The sequence below is a fragment of the Procambarus clarkii genome, chromosome 56 (assembly GCF_040958095.1).
Source record: "Procambarus clarkii isolate CNS0578487 chromosome 56, FALCON_Pclarkii_2.0, whole genome shotgun sequence".
Lineage (NCBI taxonomy): Eukaryota > Metazoa > Arthropoda > Malacostraca > Decapoda > Cambaridae > Procambarus > Procambarus clarkii.
Genome location: NC_091205.1, coordinates 13,065,309 through 13,088,866, shown reverse-complemented (window position 1 = coordinate 13,088,866; position 23,558 = coordinate 13,065,309). Strand labels below are relative to the sequence as shown.

Genomic DNA, 23,558 nt, shown 5'->3' with positions numbered 1-23,558 from the left:
GAACCCACCCTGCACACAGAGCAAGCACCCCACCGACCAGGCGCAGCTGGGACCGAAGGCGGCACCAGCACCGAAACCGGCACCTGTGGCTTACCCCAACGTGCGGAACCGTAAGCCCTGGCACGACCCCTCCGGGAAGAACCCACCCGGAACTCCCGGAGAACCAACAAGTCAGACATCGGACAGCAACTAGAAGAAGCCGCCCGCATATACTGCTCGACCACAGAGGCCGCAAACGACAACAGGACAAAAGGCTGAAGACAACCTAAGAGCCAAGGCCCAAGCGGATTCCAAGGTGGAAGTGAGAACCACCTGTCGACACGTGAAACATGCCGTGAAAAACCACAACAGTGCATCCCACAGGATGGGCGCAAACGACTTCAAAAGAGAAGACGAGGCATGAGTAGCGGAGACCAAGGCGCTAGACCCAGGAACGGCCCCAGGCACCTCCATATCCTCCTCAAGCCAATCAGAAGACAGCTCCAGGAGCTGTATGCGCGCAAGTCCTCAGCCACAAGCGCAGCCGACAGGGAAGGAACCTGCTTGTGAAGCTGAACCGCGCCAACATCCCGCAGAAGATTCACATTTTTCATTTTCATTTTCAACATTCAGATTTTTCCTATCCAAGGGCCTGCTGCTTAGGTTCTCGTAAGGTGCGTTGGCCCTTTTGCGGTTTGTCACATTGACGGGGCGATAGGGGGGTAGGCTGGCCCTGTTTGCTCACACCTGGTCCCATGATTCGTGGGCTTTTCAAGTTGTTTCAGACGGCCTGTGGTGACGTTGGGTGGCTCCTCCTCCTTCGGGGGGTTCAGGGCTGGCGGGGGCAGGCCTCTTCTCCTGCGCTCTGTCGGGTCATCTCAGAGTGGGTTTGCTTGGGCATGCTCGAAACTACGACATCCCTCAGGTGGGTTTCCCGCCTGTTTCCAGTCCTGAAAGGGGACTGCGCAGACCTCCGGTTCATTCTGGATTCGTCCCGTCTGAACCCACGAGTTTATTGCCCCTCCTTCCAGATGACTACTCTATCCCAGGTCCGTCTTCTGTTGGAGCTGGGCGCTTGGATGGTGTCCCTGGACCTCAAGGACGCGTATTGGCACGCCCCGGTTCATCCGAGGTTAAGGGACTGGCTCGGTTTTGTTGTGGGGCGTCAAGGTTACCGCTTTCGTTGTCTTCCTTCGAGTTGAATCTGGCGCCTCGCGTTTTCACATGCCTTACTTAGGTCATGGTGGCCCGCTTTTGTCTTTTAGGAGTTCGGGTTCTGGCATACCTCGACGACTGGCTGGTTTGTGCTCCCAGCCAGTCCACGTGTCTCCTCGCCAAGGATTTGGTTCTTTCCCAGCACGTTGAGTTCGGGCTCTTGGTGAACTGGAGGAAGTTCCATATGGTTCCCTCTCGGGTTCGGTCTTGGCTGGGTCTGGTTTGGAACGCTCGTACCGCCTCCTTGTCTCTTCCTCCAGTGGCTCTGCTTCGCCTCCCTTCCTCTATTCCTGAGGGGCTCCCGGGTTACGCGACGGTTGCTCGACAGCTTATGCAGGAGCCTGAACTTTGCCATGATGGTCTACTTGCCAGGTCAGGTGTGGTTTTGTCGGCTGTTCTGGTTCCTTCGGGGACGTCCCTTCCGCCTCTCTCGCGACCATTGGGTTCGGCCTCTGGGGAATTTGTGTCGGTTGCTGCGTTGACGGCTTCCTCTTGGGGTTCAGTGCTTTGGCGCCTACCCAGCCCTCGCTCGATGTATTCACCGACGGATCATCTCTTGGCTTGGGCTTTGTGACCAGCGCTCACCAGGCTGGCCAGGGGCGGTGGGGTCCGTCCTTCCGTCAGGCTCACAGAACGGTCCGGGAGTTCACGGCTGTGTATATGTCGCTTCGGAGGGTTCAAGTCGCTTGCGGATCGACGATCCAGCTCCATTTGTGCTGCTCCCCCAGTGGTTCATTGCCTGAACTGAGGGGGGTTTGATATGGTCCCTGGCTCTTTGGGATTGGTCGCTTTGGGTAACTCATCTGCTGAGTTCTCGGGGATTGGCTCTCCTGGCGTTCAGGGGGTGTCCAATATCCTGGCGGACGGCCTGTCTCGTTTCCTTTCCCTTTACACGGAATGGACTGTCGACGCCAACTCCTTCAGTTGGCTCTGCCAGACATTCGGCACTTTAGATGTGGATCTCTTAGCGTCGGCGTGGTCGAGGCGTGTCCCGGTATACGTGGTGCCCTTCCCCGACTGCGAGGCTGTCGGGGTCGACGCCTTCCAGCTGGACTGGGCGAGATGGGGGTTACCAGTACCTCTCCTCCCCGTTTCAGCTGTTGCTCCTAGCTCGATTGGAGACTTACCTAGGAAGAGTTGTCCTTCTGGCCCCATGGTGGCCAGCCCAACCTTGGTTTCAGGCGCTGCTTGCTCAGTGTCAGGACCAGAGGGTCTTCCCGCAGCTCTGCCTCTTTCAGCAGATCGGGCCAATCTGGGTACGAGGCTGGTTTTCCTCAAGTCTTCACGTCTGGCGTTTTTGACTCGGGATTATCACCACTTGTATGGTGCACAGGTGCTTCGTTGTTGGTCTCCCACCAGCGGACTTTGTCTCGGCGGCAGTATGAAGTTGGGCATTTCGTTTTTTCCTATCGCTGCGTAGGTTCTCTTCGATCTCTGATAGGGTTGTTTTGTCCTTTCTTAGGTGTTCCAGGACCGTCATCTTATGCCGAATACTGTCGCCTCCTATCGTGCATCGCTGGCGGATCCAGTTCAGCTTGCTTTCGGTGTTGATGATACTTCTGTCCCGTTCCACAAGCTGTCTTGTGCGCTGTTTCACCTCCGGCCTGCTCATGCACCTGCTGAGCCGTCCTGGTATTTGGACCGAGTGCTCTTTTCTCTCTTCTACTCAGTTTGTTGTGGCCCCTTCGGTTCAGGATTGTTTTTCCAAGGCTCTTTTCCTGTTGGCATTGGTCTCTGGGGGTTGGGTTGGTGAGCTTCATGCTCTCCTCTGGTGCAGGGGTTTCTGCTCTCTTGGTCCTGGTGATAGGTTTGTTCAGTTGCAGCCGTCTCCTCCTTTTCTGGCCAAGAATGAGATGGCTGTGTTCCAGAGGGGTCCATGGGTCGTTGATGCTTGGATGGTCAGGCCAGGGGTGTATCATCGGTTGTGTCCAGTTGCAGCTCTCCACCATTATTTGCGCACCATAGCCTCGGTGGCCGGGGATGGGCTTTGGGTTGACCCGGTTTCCCTTCTTCCCTGTTCCCGGGCTCGAGTTTCTCAGGTTGTCCGCAGGGTTATTAAGTCTAGCCAGCCTGCGGTTAATCCCCGGGCCCACGATGTTCATAAGTTTGCTGTGTTGGCTGCCGTCTTTGGCAACATGTCTTGGATTGACATTTGGGCCTGGGGTTTTTGGAGGTTGAACAGGGTCCTAGCCGCTCACTACCTTGTGAATGTCCCTGGGCCTGGCAAGGCCTGCGTTGCATTGGGTCGGCAGTTGCAGCCAGTTGTCTCGACTTCGCGTTGAGGAGTGAGGACGGAGCGCCTCCCGGGTAAGTCCCTGTTTTTCCTTATCTTTGGGTAGTTAGCTCCGAGGAGCCGACGGGACTTCCCTCAGAAAACCAGTGTTGAATGTAATGAAACGCCATTTTCTGGGTAAGTCCCGGAGGCTCCCCAGCATCCCTCCCTCCAGTCAGCAGTGTTTATCGCACTTTTTGACATCCAGCCTAAGAACTGTAGGTTGGGTCACCAGTGGGTGGGTCTGGGGCTCCCCCCTCCTGAGGAGGGGGGGGGGGGTGTTGCACAGACAGCGGTGCGGCGACATGATGATGTCATGCTCGTTTGCTAATTTTCGTTTGGGGAATTCTGTGTACTTGTTTGGCCTTCGGTCACAATAGTTTTACCAAAATAGGGGTTTGTTTTGGGGCGCCTACATTTTTGGTTGCCTATCCCGGTCGATGGCAGACATAGAATGCTCCCAACCCCAGGGGGGGGGGGAGTCTCTATAGGCCATTGCTCCTCGTGCCTCTCTAGAGGGGGCCAGGTTCTGACTCATAGTCCCCGGTTGGCCAGAACTCCATGCATTGACTGATGCCAGAAAGTTATACATATCCATTCAGCTTGGATAGCTCTGGGGAACCTCCGGGACTCACCCAGAAAATGGCGTTTCATTACATTCAACACATGATTAGGAAACACAAACACTTTTATAAGACAAAATATATTTATTTATTATTTTTTTTTGTGCCTGGGCATGTTGCAGGTTATAATTGGAAGAGCAGCCCAGGGGTTAATATTCCAGACATCCTTATGCACAGGAATCTTAGCAGATATATGGAAAAAGGCAAACATAGTACCAAATTATAAAAATAGTAGTCGAGAAGAACCTCCAAATTATAGACCTGTGTCATTAACCCTTACTCCGCACAATACATATATAGACGATTGAGGCTCTAGCGCCCAATTTTAAATGCCCCACGAGGGATAGGGGCAGCTATACTCCAGCCACGACCAATAGTTAACAGACACCACCTAGAAAAAAATCATGGGCAACATTCCCGGGTGTGAGAGCCTCAGTACCGAGGGAGCCACAAAGGCTGGCGCACGCAGCATGAGCTCACAGCACTGCTGTTCAGCTTGTGACCAAAGGATCGACTAAAAATGTCAAAATATATATATACATGCAATTATTTAGCAATGATAGTATTACAGAAGATCCCTGACTGTGATAAAATGACCAGGATTCTAATAATAGCAGGATTGTGGTGATAATTAGCGCAGCAGTGGGAGGAATAATCTTGGTGGGGAGGGAGGCAGCATTGTCTGCTGACTCCTTTTACTGTCTGGACTCGCCATACCAGCATAGTAGTTTGCTATGGTGCACACAAACGTGTGTATATAGTGTAATAACAGCAAAAAACCAGCGTTGAATGTAATGAAACGCCATTTTCTGGGTGAGTCTCGGAGGCTCCCCGGAGTTATCCAGGCTGAATGGATATGTATAGCTTTCTGGCATCAGTCAAAGTGCTAGGAGTTCTTGCCTACCGGGGACCACGAGCCAGAACCTGGCCCTTCAGAGAGGCACGAGGAGCAATGGCCTATAGAAACCCCCTTGTGGTTGGGAGCATTCTATGTCTGCCATCGACCGGGATAGGCACCCAGAAAGGTAGGCACCCCAAAACAAACCCCTATTCTGGTGAAAATATTGCTACCGAAAGCTGAACGAGTGGGCAGAGCTCCCCAAACAAAATTATAAAACTAGCATGACGTCATCACGTCGATGCGCCACTGTCTGCGCAACCCCCCCCTCCCCGGGAGGGGGAAGGGTGAGCCCCAGACCCTCCATGCTGGAGATCCAACTGGCAGTTCTTAGGCTGGATGTCAAAATACGTAAAAAAATGCCGCCAACCGGAGGGAGGGAAGGATGCCGGGGAGCCTCCGGGACTCACCCAGAAAATGGTGTTTCATTACATTCAACGCTGGTTTTCTGGGGGGAGCCCAGTTGGCTCGCCGGAGCTACCTCATCACAGATAAGGAAAACTGGGAAGGAACCGGGAGGCGGACGCAACGCGCCTTAACCGAAAAACCAAGACCACAGACAAAGTAAAGACCAAAACGAAAAGAAAATAGACCACCCAGGCCTACGAACAGGACGGCACCAGAACGCAAGAGCAGGCCAGAGGGGAAACAGCGCCCAGGACAGCAAGTGGAACAGAGCAGAAGGAACTGCAACACCGAACGCAAGCAGGAGCGGCCTCGCCAACCCCACCCAATACGAGGTGACAGGACATGAGCCCAGACGATGGCCTGGAACAACCCTGAAGGGAAGACAAGCCAACCCTATCAAAGACCGAAGGACCCTTCGCAGAGATAGGAGGAAAAATGGAAATAGGTAAGGAAAACCCCGAATACGGACCAAGATGTGGACGGGAAGGAATCCACACGACCAACCACAAAATGTGTAGAAGAGGGCGTACATACCTGAGGAACCTCATGGGCAGTAGGGTGCAGTCAGGCACCGAAGATAGGCAGGGAATGAGTGTCCAGATAAGGAAAAAACTCAGGTGCCGACAACGAAACAAAGCACTGAAACGCAGGGCAGAGCCCCACAGGACAACAAAGAACAAAAGAGAGGGACAAAGGAGTGACTGAAGACATACGCAAGGAAACCAAACACACCTCACCAAACACCCCAGTTAGAAGCCAGCGACACAACCCCGCCAAGAGGGGAAGAGGAAACCAGGCAGGAGCAGTGACCAGGGCGGTGGAGAGAGTAGATTACCCCAATAATATACTCCCTCCAAACGCATTAGCTTAACGAGAGAAGCAAAGTACTACGTAGCACCAATTAAGGAACTCAAACCTTTCCTTACTTCCAGGTAAAATACCTGTCAACCTGTGGAGTGTTACGTGCCCCTATTGGATACATATCTTGAGTTATCTTGAGGTTATCTTGAGATGATTTCGGGGCTTTAGTGTCCCCGCGGTCCGGTCCTCGACCAGGCCTCCACCCCCAGGAAGCAGCCCGTGACAGCTGACTAACACCCAGGTACCTATTTTACTGCTAGGTAACAGGGGCATAGGGTGAAAGAAACTCTGCCCATTGTTTCTCGCCGGCGCCTGGGATCGAACCCAGGACCACAGGATCACAAGTCCAGCATGCTGTCCGCTCGGCCGACCGGCTCCCTGTCAGCCCCATATACAATGGGGCCTCGACTTACGATGCTAATCTGTTCCCAGAGACGGATCGTAAGTCGAAATATCGTAAGTCGAAGCGATTTTTCCCATAAGAAATAAAGGGAATTGAATTAATCCGTTCCCCACCCTCCAAAATATTAACATAAATTTTATACTGAATACAACGTTTTTTTTTTAACTACAATACAGTACCTAAGTTTATCTTACCTTTATGGAGGGCTCTTGATGGCATATGGAAGATGGTGATGAGGGAGGAGGAGGAGAGTTGTTACTGTTTGGAAGGGGAGTTCCCTTCCATTATCACATCAGGCAGTGATGTTTTCTTTGGGGTACTCTCTCTCCTACGTTTTGCCTGAATACCACTCGGACCTGGTTGTGGTTCAGTGCTAGTTTGTCTCACTACAAATTTGTCAAGAGACATTTGTTTTTCCCTTAGTTTTAACATTTGTCTGTAATGATGTATCACTTTAGCACCCATAATGTCCTTTTTCTTAGCCAGTATGGTGGATATCGTTGACTGAAATTTGTTGTACTACCTAGCAAGTCCAACAACCCACACACCATCTTCATATTTATGAATGATCTCTTGTTTCTGCTCTATGCTCATCCTTACATGGGATCTCATATGTTGAGCCTTACCACTGACTTTCCTGGGACTCATGGCGTGATATATAATAATTACTTTTATGTTCAAAATACAAAAAAATCACCACAAAAGCGAAATTTCTTATAGGCACGATCGTCACTAAGCGGGCAGCTGTAGTAAACTGAAGCGGGCAGCTGTAGTAAACTGAGGCAGGTCGGCTGCGTGACCAGGAACCACGCGCTCCATCGACCCGAACATGTACCAACAAATACCGTAAGTCGATGACATTATCGGATGTCGAGTCGCATTTTTCGATGAAATTTACATCGTAACTCGAAATTATCGAAAGTAGGGGCAATCGTAAGTCGAGGTGCCACTGTATAAATATTCAATAATTACTATTTCCATGCATCATTACTTGTATGTGCTTATATATTATATCATTAATTGTATGTGTTTATATATCATTACTTGTATGCTTATATCAGTACTTGTATGCTTATATCATTACTTGTATGTGCTGATATGTTATATTGTGGTAATGATCAGTGGGTGGACCAAACCGTGGTAAACCGTTATAATTTTTTTTTGTGTGGTGGTCAGCGAGTCAGCTTCCCGTGAGAAATTCCGGCTATGATGGGCAGTTGCCAGCAATTTCTTTTTATTTTATAATTATATAACTATTGTATTAATAACTACAGGCATACCTCAGAATAAGAGTTTAATCCGTTCCTGGAGACGCCTCGCCTTCCGAAAATTCGCATTCCGAAGTTAATTTCCCCATAAGAAATAAAAGGAAATGAATTAATCCGTTCCTGACTACCCCAAAAACCCCACATCAAACTAAATTTTTATACCTAATTCATCTAAATAAACCTACAAAACTGTGTTCCAGTTATTACTTACCTTGCTGTCGAGTGCTGTAGGCGTATGGAAGATGGTGAGGAGGGGGGAGGAGGAGAGGAGTTACTGTTTGGAAGGGGAGTCCCCTTCCATAATCACATCACATAACCCCATGCCTTGTAACACTATGGATACCACTTCTCTTTCTAAATTTTTCAAACCAGCCCCTGCTTGCCTTAAACTCTTTCTTATCTGCATCACTCGTTGCAGGGGTATTCTTTAGAAGGTCTTCGTGCAACACCCTGGCTTTCTCACAAATAATGGCCTCCGAAACACTATCACCCCTCAACTCCTTGTCGTGTATCCAAATTAATAACAACTTTTCCACTTCTTCAAGTATTTGTGGTCTTTGTGCCGTTAATGTTCTTACTCCTTTTGCCACTTTAGCACCCATAATCTTATTTTTCTTCTTAAGTATAGTGCATATTGTTGATGTGGCTTTGTTGTACTGCCTACAAAGTTCAACAACACGTGTACCGTTCTCATGCTTCCGAATGATCTCTTGTTTCTCCTCTATTGTCATCCTCACATGAGCTTTCTGGCCTTTATCCTTACCACTGGCTTTCTTGGGACCCATGGTGAGATATATAATAACAAATTGTATAGACAAATCACCAAAAATCAAACAAAACACTGAAAATCCGCGAGAAGAATTGATGTGGGGGTAGTCACTGAGCGCGAGACAATAATAAACTGAGGGGCGGCGGGGCGGAGGGGCGACGAATGCGCTAGGTCGGCTGTACGCGTATCAACAAACTCGCGTCCAAACTCGCCTCCCGAAGTAACCCTCGCCTTCTGAGACAAATTTTTGGAGTAAATACACCTCGCCTTCCGAAAACCTCGCATACAGGGACAATCGCATTCCGAGGTACCACTGTACATTACTTCTGTTTGTGCATGTAAATCTGATCATTCTTTAATTTAGTGATTACCTTATTCCCATTATATGGCTCCATTTAACCCTTTAACTCCACGGCCTATAAATATGACATCCCCCCAGTGCGCAGGAAATGAAACCTTGGGAAAAAATTCTTTTTTCTTCTGAAAGTGTCTAAAACCCCTCCCTGTATATGGATATAGCAACGGAAGTTCGAAATTGTACTTTGGCTGCTATGGGGTCCGAAAGGTGGGGCGTCACGTCATAATTCCCCGTGTGCCAGAGCAGTATGCTCCCGGGGCCGGTGGGGCGCCCGGGGTAGGGCGCTCGAGTTGCCGTGAATATATTTTTGCACATTTTTTGCGCACAGTTCCAAATACATTTTATTATATTTTACATGCCGGACCGATGTATGGTGATCACGTACACCATATTATGGCAGTAAAACATCCGTACTGTACGTAGACACTGTGTTACATGCATCACAAAATGGTTCACTTATCCTGCACTTATTTCTAATATATCATGCAAATATATTGGTATGTACATTATATATACACACTGTACAGTATCACACACTCAGTACTCAGCGAGTGTGTGATATGCTGCGAAACAGCCAACAGGGCAGAGTGGCACCTTGCACTTCACGCACCAGGTAATCACCTAAGTGTAATTACCTAAGTGTAGTTACAGGATGAGAGCTACGCTCGTGGTGTCCCGTCTTCCCAGCACTCTTTGTCATATAACGCTTTGAAACTACTGATGGTCTTGGCCTCCACCACCTTCTCACTTAACTTGTTCCAACCGTCTACCACTCTATTTGCGAAGGTGAATTTTTTATATTTCTTCGGCATCTGTGTTTAGCTAGTTTAAATCTATGACCTCTTGTTCTTGAAGTGCCAGGTCTCAGGAAATCTTCCCTGTCGATGCTGATGCATCTACGCTTTTGTGGTCTGCGTGTGGTGTTCATTACAACTACTTAACACTGGGAAAGGATCAGGATAAGGATTTGGGATGGGGAGGAATGGTGCCAAACCACTTGGACGGTCGGGGATTGAACGCCTAGGACTGCTACTGTGCATTTAAATTACTAACTTACCTGAGAGTCTATATTCCTACATGTCAATGTTTGTGTGGCTCAGGCAATGAACCACCGGGGAGCAGTTCGAATGGAGCCGGATCGTCAATCTGCAGGCAACCCGAATCCTCTGAAACGAATACCACACAGCCACGTACTCCCGCACCGTGCTGTGGGCCCGACAGACGGATGGACCCCACCACCCCCTGCCGGCCCGGTGAGCACATGGTCAAAAAGCCCAAGCCACGAGACAATGCGTCCGTGAACACATCAAGCAAGGTGAACACATTGAGCACATGTGAGGAGTCAGGTTCAACCCGAATGGGAGATAACGAAAGTGGTAACTCTGACGCCCCAGGATGAGCAGACCCCCGAGCACGACCCTTCCGAGAGGACCCCCCCCCCCCCGGGACCCCCGAAGGACTAACAAATCCGACATCAGATGACAACTAACCGAGGCCGCCTGCAGAAACTGTCCAACCGCAGACTCTTCAAACACTAAAGGACAAAAGGGCAAAGAAACTAGGAGCCAGAGCCCAAGCAGATTCCAAAGAGGAAGCGAGCACAACCTGCTGAAACGCGAGACACACAGCAAAAAACCACGACACTGCAAACCACAGGATCAACGCAAACAGCTTCAGCAGCACAAACGACACACGAGCCACCAAGACTAAGGCACCAGACCCAGGAACAGCTCCAAGTCCCTTTACATCCTCCGCAAGCCAATCTGAAGACAGCTCCAGGAGAAAAGGAATAGCAAGACCCAAGCCAACAAGCCACGAGCTTGAAAATCCTCAGCCACAAGCGCAGCCGACAGGGCGGGAACCTGCATGTGAAGCTGAACCACGCTAATATCCCGCGGAAGGGCAGGGGCGAACAAACACACCTTGAGGTGCTCGAAGTCGCCCCCCCCCCCCCCCCCAGGTAACCCTGGACCACTGTCAACGCCTCACGCCACTCAAGCGTGCAGGTATGACAGAAAGTACTCCAAGCATCCAATAACAATAACAGGCAGTCCGCAAGCCAGGACGACTCCACAACCTCGTAACGAACCCAGTATGGAGACGCAGACCCAAACCTGAAAGACAACAGATCCATTATAGAGGCAAATTCTGGGTCGCACAGAAGGTAAACCGCAATGGCCGCCCGCATCTCCATTGGCAAGATGCGGGAAGCTGAAAACCTCCAGAAGGACGGAACTGAATGACCCTAAGGGATACGAAACCGAATTCAAATCCAACTCGGACGCAGAGGGGGGAAAGGAAAACATCACTCCTTGTAACAAAAAGCCCCACTCTAAGGGTTGGAAAACCCAGGCGGGGTAAAGCAGGGCCCAAGGCCCCAAGTCAGCCATTCACCCAACCCCGGGGACCTCCACATCAGACCCCGGGGATGAGTCATACTCCAAAGCCCCGGCCTCACAAGAAAAAGCCGGGGCAGCCAGAAAAGCAGGAAGGAAGGGGGGGGGGGGGGGGGCACTGGTCAGACCCTGATGCCACGGCTGGAGGAACCAACTCGAGCTGGAGCCACACGACAGAGCCTCAAACACATCAGCCGAGAACCGAGGTGTGGATAGCCAGCGCGAGGGGTCTGGGGCTTCCTCCTCCCAGGGAGGGGGGAGCTGCACAGACAAGCGGCGCAGTACGTGTGACATCGTGCCCGTTTGCTCGTTTTTATTTGGAGAGTTCTAGTTAGTATTCTGTAGTAGTTTTAACCAGAATAGGAGTTTGTTTTGAAGCGCTTATCTTTCTGGATGCCTGGCCTGGATGATGGCAGACACAGAATGCTCCAAATTGCATGTGCATTTCTATAGGCCATTGCTTCTCGTGTCTCTCTGAGGGGGCCAGGTTCTGGCTCGGGGTCCCTAGTAGGCCTAAAACTCCATTCACACTGACTGATGCCAAAGTCTAATAATATACATATCAGCCTGGATAGCTCCAGGGAGCTGAAGGGGCTTCCCCTATTAAAGACCTTAACCTTTCTCTTGATGACTCAAGAGTCATCGAAACAAGCCTCCCTTCTCGTCAGCTTCGGGGGCTACAGCGTTTGAACAGTAACACAAATTGTTGTACTGGCGTTCCTTTCCTCTTCAGTAGCATCTAGCAACCTGGTGAAGAGAATCTTTCCGGATCACCTAGGTCAATAGGCAGGTGGGTGCATGATCTCAGTTTTATACACTTCACCACCAAATGGGTCTCTCGCAGAACCAGCACTCCAACCACCACCATCTAAGGCCCACAAGCAATCCAGCTGGGATGGCCCCATTGTAGACCGAGTGGCTGCAACACCACCACATGACACTGCTCGACTTAGAACTGTACCAGCTTCCCATGCAGGTGGCTTCCTATTAGCGACCCTCAGTGTTAGCAACTGTCATATGTTTCACACCACACACACCCTCCGAACTGTAATGGCCCTGCGCCTCGCTGCCACAAACCACACCAAATATAGTAGAGAGGTAGTAGTCGACAGAATCGGCCAGTTCTGCCAAAGCACAGGAGGATGGCACTCAAGACACAGTGATGTTGAAGACATTATTAAGAAGAACCGTACCACAGCTGGTTGTCCAACAGAAAGAGAACCCCAATACCTAATGCCCCGCAACTCTAACGAGCCTGTTGGTTGCTCAGGTGGGATCACAGTGAGCGGAAGAAGGTAGACAATAGGTGTGGGACTACACATGTGTTTCAACCTTGGCTAACACTTATGTTGACTTTGATGTTGCACATCTGGATAGTGCTACCACTCACAGAGAAACAGCCAAGTCTCATAAATACAGAGATCTGGATTACCACTACAGTTCTGATCCCATTGCCTCGGAGATACTTGGTACCTAGGATAAAAGTGCCACTTAGAACCCAGATCCTGTTTTGAAGGATCTGGTTTCTAAGCTAATTGAATCAATAAGACCCTAGAGCACCAACTTCCTCTTTCAGTGCCTCAGCATGGCAATACAGAGGGGAAATGCTCACTGTATCCTTGGTTCCTGCCTGCCTAATTGTTCGAGTAGGTGTTTGGTAGTTTTCAAGGCTTCACTTCGTGTGAACCTGGTAGTGGTCTGTAATGCTTTGCTGATTTTTTGGATGCTTTCCTAGTGGGGTGATGGAAAGTCACTAGCTCTCTGCGCCTAAATGAGTGGGGGGGGGGGGGGGGGGGCAGATTCTGGCCCTGGTCCCTGGTAGGGCAAACAGAACTCTGTGACTGATGGGACATAGTAGATAGGAGCAAGATAGCTTCAGGGGAGCCACAAGGAATGACCCAGAAAGAATCAATTTTACAAGCATACCCTTTTTATTGTCCATATAAATATGAATTAAAATACCTAAAACCACATCAATTTACAGAAAGGTGGCTGGTATATATGAAATAAATATACAGTAAAGAAACATCACAATTGATATACTCACCAGTGAGAGTGGTCACCAAGTTCTTTGAGAGGCTGATCAGTATTTCTAATATCCCAGAATTTGGTCTTGCAATCATCCCCACATGAAGCAAGGTAGTACTGCATATTTGGATTAAAGTCAAGGTCTCTGCAAGATGATGATAAATAATAATAATAATAATACTAAACATAATAATAGTCTCATTATTGAGCCACATCCAATATCTCAAACCTTTCACTCCTTACTGGAATAGCTGCATAATAATCAGTCTAATCTAGGATACGCTCCACCAGAAAAGTGGAATGTCTAATCAATTACCAATTACACTTATATGTATCCTCAAACACACTGGAAGACCATCCTCAAACAATGCACACACTGGTGCATGGTTATTCACAGAATAACAATGCACCATAAATATAATGATCCCAAACTGTAAAAGACAAAATGATAGCTTATCTCTTCTCTTCAATCATCAAGGGGTTCCAAAAATTGAATATACATAGTGTGTGTGTGTGTGTATTCACCTAGGTGTGCTTACAGGGGTTGAGCTCTGCTCTTTTGGTCCGCCTCTCAACTGTCAATCAATCAACTGTTACTAAATACTAACTAATTTACCCCCCCCCCCAACTCCACACACACACACACAAACATGTCCTCACAGGTAAATGGGAACCTACCCACAAAGATCCTAAGCAGTATGATCTTTGCTCATTTAGAAAACATAGCAAACCCAGGGTCATTTGGATCCGTAATTAAAGAAATGTACAAGAGGAATGGTCTCCCATTGATGGAATTCCCAGACACTCCCTCCTCCACTAATATTATAAAAGCCCTAGTGGACAGTAATGTAGTCAGCACTACCCCAACTGTGACTAACTCCCAACAAGTGCCAGCACCCACAACTCCAGCAACCACCAACAAGCCAGAGGAAGATGATACAACACCAGCAACTACCACTCAGGACCCCCGGAGAGGGCCCACACATAAACAACAAAACATACAAGTACCACAGGACCAGGGACTGGCAACGGCTCTCACTGCTTCCCACACACCCACACAAAATGTTGCACACTCAAACCTAGTCACCCAAGCCCCAGTAGAGGCCCCAAACACAATCAATTTCTTCTCCAGAAAAGCAACCCAAACGGTTACCCTCAAGATCCTCTGAAAGCAAATAAAATTCCAACACAACATTCCCGATGTCACTACGAGTGACTTGTACGACCAGATAATGTCATAAACTTTTAACCAAAACCAAAACCCCATAACCATTCAACAGATATCCGGCGAGGACTTTAACTCAATGCGCAATGGTTATGGACCGATCCCAAACAATCCACAAGGTGGAAGAGACCCATCAGATTCAACATAGCCATCCAGTCATTAACAATAATTCAACACAATGTTCTATGCTGGACTCTGCACAGAGCATTGGAACTCAGCAACTTGTACAGAGAAATAGATCCTGATATAATACTCATTAACAGCCATGGAAAAAAGAATGGTGAGAAGATCAAGATCTTCAATTACAAAATTTACCAGGTCAACAGAGCTGACCAGGCCAACGATGGAGCGGCAATTGCCGTAAAAAGAAATATTCCACACAAAATTCTAGATAACTTCCAGGAAAACTTCCTGGCAATTGAACTCCAAACTACGAAAGGTATAATCTTCATAGGAACATGCTACCAACCACCAAGACGTCCTTACCTTGCCCTAGCCGACATCATGAAACTTACCAAAAGGAACAGACCTGCCTACTTTCTGGGTGATCTGAATGCCAAGCACAGAACACTGGGACATGGAAGGAACAACCAAGCAGGAGAAGCCATTCACAATATGATAAGGAACGGAAATCTAACCCACCTGGGCCCAGACTTCCCAACTTACGTCAGACAAGGCCACAGTGGTAAACCAGACATAATACTGTCAAACAACCACCACTTCCTAAACACCCGCATAGAAAGGGGTCCTGTGAGCACAAGCGACCACCTACCAATAATAATGACGCTGTCAACTAACCCCATTCAGAAACCCTCACCACCAAGACTTCAATACACTAAAACTGACTGGGAAGCATTCAGAAGCAGTGCACAGGAAATCAGTGTCACAGATTTTAATGGAAAGGAAACATCATGCATAAATGCCGAGTTAAATACATGGATTAGCACCATAGAAAAATGCATGATTGATCACATCTCCGTAGCTCACCATATAAGGCTCCCACACCCCCCAGCCACTGAGGCGCTCAGGACACTGCAAACCAGATATAAAAATCTTCTACAACTCATAACACAACACAGGTGGACGGATGAGCGCAAAAGACTACAAAGGGAACTTCAAGATGAGCTGCAAGATCTATGCAAAACAGAGTACACCAAACAATGGGATGACCTAATAAGCAAAATCCAAGTCGACTACAGAAACCCAGGAAAGTTCTGGAAAAAAGTAAAGACCCTGATGGGAAGCTCTTCTGAGGAAACACCCTACATCATAGACGCCTCAGGAAATAAACTCTATGAGGAGAGAGAACAAGAGCACGAATTCAAGAAGTTCTGGGAAAAAATATTCAGGATAAACCTGGAAGAAAATTAAAATTTTTGCCCAATTAATGAAAGGGAAATTACAACTCAAGTCGATAACAGAGCTGCAGCACTACTCCCGACGCAAACAATAGACCATAACAACATACGCAATGACTGCCACCTTATGAAACACAATCATTGCAGAGGTCCATAAAACAATTATGGGTTTCAAGAACAAGGCGCCGGGCAACAGCAAGATAAATAAGATGGTATTATCCAACCTACCAGTGATTGCACTCCATCAATGCACATGTATCATATATGCAGCTCTTGCACCTGGACTATTCCCCACATACTTCAAGAATGCCACAATAAGATTAATCCCCAAGCCAGGTAAACCCCCAAACCCAAACTGAAAACTACAGGCCAATTTCCCTCCTCGAAGTACCAGGTAAAATATTCAAAAAAATTATCAATCAGAGACTTGTGAAGTACATGGAAGAGGAAGGGAAGTATAACACCAGGCAGCATGGGTTTAGAAACCACAGAGGGCCCATACAGCTATAGCCCTGATCTACGAGCATATAGCCAACGCAGTGTCGAAAAAAGATCAGTCTAATATAGTGCTTAGAGACGTCTCGAAAGCCTTCGACAAAGTGTGGCACACAGGCCTAAAATATAAGATATCTGAACTAGGGCGTCCTGAGAGATTTACTGCTACTCTCTGCAGCTTTATAGACAATAGAACTGCTAGGCTTAATATCGGCAGCTACTTGGGTGATGTAATAGAACTGAAAAGTGGAGTACCACAAGGAAGCTGCCTCTCCCCCACTCTATTCAACATATACACAGCTGACCTACCCCAACCCCAACATGGAGAATACATCACATACGCTGACGATGTCACCCAAATAATTTGCCAACCGGGACCATCAAAGCTGCTACTAGCTGACAAGACCAAGGCAGCAATTGAACTCATAAACAACTTTGAGAAGCAATGGAAAATTAGCACCAACAAACAAAAGTTTCAGAAAAGTTTCTTTTCATTGCGAAAAGAAACCCGGACCCCATCATCCTTGACAACCATCCAATCATATATGCGGAGGTAGGCAGAATACTGGGACTTATGATAAGTAGAACAGGGATACAAATTCATGTAAGGGACCGACTAAACAAAGCCAAAGCAGCATTAGGAAAACTGAGAAGATTCCGAAGCCTCAGTACTAACATTCAGATCCACCTATATAAGGCTCTAGTTTGGCCGCATCTAGAGTATCCCCCAGTACCACTACACACCATAAAGAAAACTAACATGCAGAAACTGCAAGCAGTGCAAAATAAGGCGCTAAGGAGAGCAGCAAAACACCGTCCACCATATGATCAGACAATCCAGGAGCTCCATGAACTCCTGAACATACAGCCACTACACATCAGACTGTAGCACCAAGCCATCAGGGTGTGGAACACCATCGAAATGTTAGAGGACCCAATGTTTGAAAGATTGCTCCAGGATGAGACGCCCCGCTCCCACAGCTGGTGGCCCAAGAGCCTCGATTCTCTGGATGAAAACCCCGCCCCACAGTATATAATTCCCAGATGAGATACTGACCAGATATCCTTTCCCCATAATTGGAAAACTGAATATGTATGCATGTGTAATTACCTAAGTGTAGTTACAGGATGAGAGCTACGCTCGTGGTGTCCCGTCTTCCCAGCACTCTTTGTCATATAACGCTTTGAAACTACTGACGGTCTTGGCCTCTACCACCTTCTCACTTAACTTGTTCCAACCGTCTACCACTCTGTTTGCGAAAGTGAATTTTCTTATATTTCTTCGGCATCTGTGTTTAGCTAGTTTATATCTATGACCTTTTGTTCTTAAAGTTCCAGGTCTCAGGAAATCTTCCCTATCGATTTTATCAATTCCTGTTACTATTTTGTATGTATTGATCATATCACCTCTTTTTCTTCTGTCTTCTAGTTTTGGCATATTTAATGCCTCTAACCTCTCCTCGTAGCTCTTGCCCTTCAGTTCTGGGAGCCACTTAGTAGCATGTCTTTGCACCTTTTCCAGTTTGTTGATGTGCTTCTTAAGATATGGGCACCACACAACTGCTGCATATTCTAGCTTTGGCCTAACAAAAGTCGTGAACAATTTCTTTAGTATATCGCCATCCATGTATTTAAAAGCAATTCTGATGTTAGAAAGCGTGGCATAGGCTCCTCGCACAATATTCTTTATGTGGTCCTCATGTGATAGTTTTCTATCTAGAACCACCCCTAGATCTCTTTCTTCATCAGAATTCTTTAAAGATTTCTCACATAATATATAGGTTGTGTGGGGTCCATGTTCTCCTATTCCACATTCCATAACATGGCATTTATTAACATTAAATTCCATTTGCCAAGTGGCGCTCCATGTACTTATTTTGTCCAGGTCTTCTTGAAGGGCATGACAATCATCAAAGTTTCTTATCCTTCCTATTATCTTAGCATCATCAGCAAACATGTTCATATAATTCTGTATACCAACTGGTAGATCATTTATGTAGACAATAAACATCACTGGTGCAAGAACTGAACCCTGTGGTACTCCACTTGTGACCATGTGTGTGTATGTGTGGGTATATATGTATATGTGGATGTATGTGTAAGCGTGGGTATACTGTATATGTATATGTGGATGTATGTGTATGTGTATGTATATATATATATATATATATATATATATATATATATATATATATATATATATATATATATATATATATATATATATATATATATATATATATATGCGAACAAGCCAGAATGGTCCCCTGGACAATTTGCAACTGAAAACTCACACCCCAGAAGTGACTCGAACCCATACTCCCAGAAGCAACGCAACTGGTAACTACAGGGCGCCTTAATCCACTTGACCATCACGACCGGACATAATGAGGTGATAGCCGAGGCTATTTGAACCACCCCACCGCCGGCACTCGGATAGTAATCTTGGGCATAGCATTTTACCAAATCACCTCATTCTTAGGGGCACACGTGAGGAACACAAATGCGAACAAGCCAGAATGGTCCCCTGGACAATATGCAACTGAAAACTCACACCCCAGAAGTGACTCGAACCCATACTCCCAGAAGCAACGCAACTGGTAACTACAGGGCGCCTTAATCCACTTGACCATCACGACCGGACATAATGAGGTGATAGCCTGAGGCTATTTGAACCACCCCACCGCCGGCACTCGGATAGTAATCTTGGGCATAGCATTTTACCAAATATGTCCGGTCGTGATGGTCAAGTGGATTAAGGCGCCCTGTAGTTACCAGTTGCGTTGCTTCTGGGAGTATGGGTTCGAGTCACTTCTGTGGTGTGAGTTTTCAGTTGCATATTGTCCAGGGGACCATTCTGGCTTGTTCGCATTTGTGTTCCTCACGTGTGCCCCTAAGAATGAGGTGATTTGGTAAAATGCTATGCCCAAGATTACTATCCGAGTGCCGGCGGTGGGGTGGTTCAAATAGCCTCGGCTATCACCTCATTATGTCCGGTCGTGATGGTCAAGTGGATTAAGGCGTCCTGTAGTTACCAGTTGCGTTGCTTCTGGGAGTATGGGTTCGAGTCACTTCTGGGGTGTGAGTTTTCAGTTATATATATATATATATAGATATATATATATATATATATATATATATATATATATATATATATATATATATATATATATATATATATATATATATATATACATACATATATATATATATATATATATATATATATATATATATATATATATATGTATGTATATATATATATATATATATATATATATATATATATATATATATATATATATATATATATATATATATATATATATATATGAATGAAAACTCACACCCCAGAAGTGACTCGAACCCATACTCCCAGAAGCAACGCAACTGGTAACTACAGGGCGCCTTAATCCGCTTGACCATCACGGCCGTCAAAAGGAAGTGATAGCCAAGGCTATTTGAGCCACTCTCCCGACGGCAACTCGGATGGTAATCTTGGGCATAGCATTTCACCAAATCACCTCATTCTTTGGGGCACACGTGAGGAACACAAATGCGAACAAGCCTGAATGGTCCCCAGGACTATATGCGAATGAAAACTCACACCCCAGAAGTGACTCGAACCCATACTCCCAGAAGCAACGCAACTGGTAACTACAGGGCGCCTTAATCCGCTTGACCATCACGGCCGTCAAAAGGAAGTGATAGCCAAGGCTATTTGAGCCACTTCCCCGACGGCAACTCGGATGGTAATCTTGGGCATAGCATTTCACCAAATCACCTCATTCTTTGGGGCACACGTGAGGAACACAAATGCGAACAAGCCTGAATGGTCCCCAGGACTATATGCGAATGAAAACTCACACCCCAGAAGTGACTCGAACCCATACTCCCAGAAGCAACGCAACTGGTAACTACAGGGCGCCTTAATCCGCTTGACCATCACGGCCGTCAAAAGGAAGTGATAGCCAAGGCTATTTGAGCCACTTCCCCGACGGCAACTCGGATGGTAATCTTGGGCATAGCATTTCACCAAATCACCTCATTCTTTGGGGCACACGTGAGGAACACAAATGCGAACAAGCCTGAATGGTCCCCAGGACTATATGCGAATGAAAACTCACACCCCAGAAGTGACTCGAACCCATACTCCCAGAAGCAACGCAACTGGTAACTACAGGGCGCCTTAATCCGCTTGACCATCACGGCCGTCAAAAGGAAGTGATAGCCAAGGCTATTTGAGCCACTTCCCCGACGGCAACTCGGATGGTAATCTTGGGCATAGCATTTCACCAAATCACCTCATTCTTTGGGGCACACGTGAGGAACACAAATGCGAACAAGCCTGAATGGTCCCCAGGACTATATGCGAATGAAAACTCACACCCCAGAAGTGACTCGAACCCATACTCCCAGAAGCAACGCAACTGGTAACTACAGGGCGCCTTAATCCGCTTGACCATCACGCCCGTCAAAAGGAAGTGATAGCCAAGGCTATTTGAGCCACTTCCCCGACGGCAACTCGGATGGTAATCTTGGGCATAGCATTTCACCAAATCACCTCATTCTTTGGGGCACACGTGAGGAACACAAATGCGAACAAGCCTGAATGGTCCCCAGGACTATATGCGAATGAAAACTCACACCCCAGAAGTGACTCGAACCCATACTCCCAGAAGCAACGCAACTGGTAACTACAGGGCGCCTTAATCCGCTTGACCATCACGGCCGTCAAAAGGAAGTGATAGCCAAGGCTATTTGAGCCACTTCCCCGACGGCAACTCGGATGGTAATCTTGGGCATAGCATTTCACCAAATCACCTCATTCTTTGGGGCACACGTGAGGAACACAAATGCGAACAAGCCTGAATGGTCCCCAGGACTATATGCGAATGAAAACTCACACCCCAGAAGTGACTCGAACCCATACTCCCAGAAGCAACGCAACTGGTAACTACAGGGCGCCTTAATCCGCTTGACCATCACGGCCGTCAAAAGGAAGTGATAGCCAAGGCTATTTGAGCCACTTCCCCGACGGCAACTCGGATGGTAATCTTGGGCATAGCATTTCACCAAATCACCTCATTCTTTGGGGCACACGTGAGGAACACAAATGCGAACAAGCCTGAATGGTCCCCAGGACTATATGCGAATGAAAACTCACACCCCAGAAGTGACTCGAACCCATACTCCCAGAAGCAACGCAACTGGTAACTACAGGGCGCCTTAATCCGCTTGACCATCACGGCCGTCAAAAGGAAGTGATAGCCAAGGCTATTTGAGCCACTTCCCCGACGGCAACTCGGATGGTAATCTTGGGCATAGCATTTCACCAAATCACCTCATTCTTTGGGGCACACGTGAGGAACACAAATGCGAACAAGCCTGAATGGTCCCCAGGACTATATGCGAATGAAAACTCACACCCCAGAAGTGACTCGAACCCATACTCCCAGAAGCAACGCAAGTGGTAACTACAGGGCGCCTTAATCCGCTTGACCATCACGGCCGTCAAAAGGAAGTGATAGCCAAGGCTATTTGAGCCACTTCCCCGACGGCAACTCGGATGGTAATCTTGGGCATAGCATTTCACCAAATCACCTCATTCTTTGGGGCACACGTGAGGAACACAAATGCGAACAAGCCTGAATGGTCCCCAGGACTATATGCGAATGAAAACTCACACCCCAGAAGTGACTCGAACCCATACTCCCAGAAGCAACGCAACTGGTAACTACAGGGCGCCTTAATCCGCTTGACCATCACGGCCGTCAAAAGGAAGTGATAGCCAAGGCTATTTGAGCCACTTCCCCGACGGCAACTCGGATGGTAATCTTGGGCATAGCATTTCACCAAATCACCTCATTCTTTGGGGCACACGTGAGGAACACAAATGCGAACAAGCCTGAATGGTCCCCAGGACTATATGCGAATGAAAACTCACACCCCAGAAGTGACTCGAACCCATACTCCCAGAAGCAACGCAACTGGTAACTACAGGGCGCCTTAATCCGCTTGACCATCACGGCCGTCAAAAGGAAGTGATAGCCAAGGCTATTTGAGCCACTTCCCCGACGGCAACTCGGATGGTAATCTTGGGCATAGCATTTCACCAAATCACCTCATTCTTTGGGGCACACGTGAGGAACACAAATGCGAACAAGCCTGAATGGTCCCCAGGACTATATGCGAATGAAAACTCACACCCCAGAAGTGACTCGAACCCATACTCCCAGAAGCAACGCAACTGGTAACTACAGGGCGCCTTAATCCGCTTGACCATCACGGCCGTCAAAAGGAAGTGATAGCCAAGGCTATTTGAGCCACTTCCCCGACGGCAACTCGGATGGTAATCTTGGGCATAGCATTTCACCAAATCACCTCATTCTTTGGGGCACACGTGAGGAACACAAATGCGAACAAGCCTGAATGGTCCCCAGGACTATATGCGAATGAAAACTCACACCCCAGAAGTGACTCGAACCCATACTCCCAGAAGCAACGCAACTGGTAACTACAGGGCGCCTTAATCCGCTTGACCATCACGGCCGTCAAAAGGAAGTGATAGCCAAGGCTATTTGAGCCACTTCCCCGATGGCAACTCGGATTGTAATCTTGGGCATAGCATTTCACCAAATCACCTCATTCTTTGGGGCACACGTGAGGAACACAAATGCGAACAAGCCTGAATGGTCCCCAGGACTATATGCGAATGAAAACTCACACCCCAGAAGTGACTCGAACCCATACTCCCAGAAGCAACGCAACTGGTAACTACAGGGCGCCTTAATCCGCTTGACCATCACGGCCGTCAAAAGGAAGTGATAGCCAAGGCTATTTGAGCCACTTCCCCGACGGCAACTCGGATGGTAATCTTGGGCATAGCATTTCACCAAATCACCTCATTCTTTGGGGCACACGTGAGGAACACAAATGCGAACAAGCCTGAATGGTCCCCAGGACTATATGCGAATGAAAACTCACACCCCAGAAGTGACT

The 23,558-nt window shown here is 47.7% G+C and overlaps 1 protein-coding gene across 1 annotated transcript in view; it reads right to left on the bottom strand.

Moving 5' to 3' along the window:
- The window catches only part of LOC123770836 (EARP-interacting protein homolog), a 214,410-nt gene that overhangs the window by 65,443 nt on the left and 125,409 nt on the right, over positions 1-23,558 (bottom strand). The window contains exon 7 of the mRNA XM_045763010.2: positions 13,498-13,623. Coding sequence (XP_045618966.2) covers positions 13,498-13,623 — 126 coding nt within the window. The remainder of the gene's footprint in view (positions 1-13,497; positions 13,624-23,558) is intronic.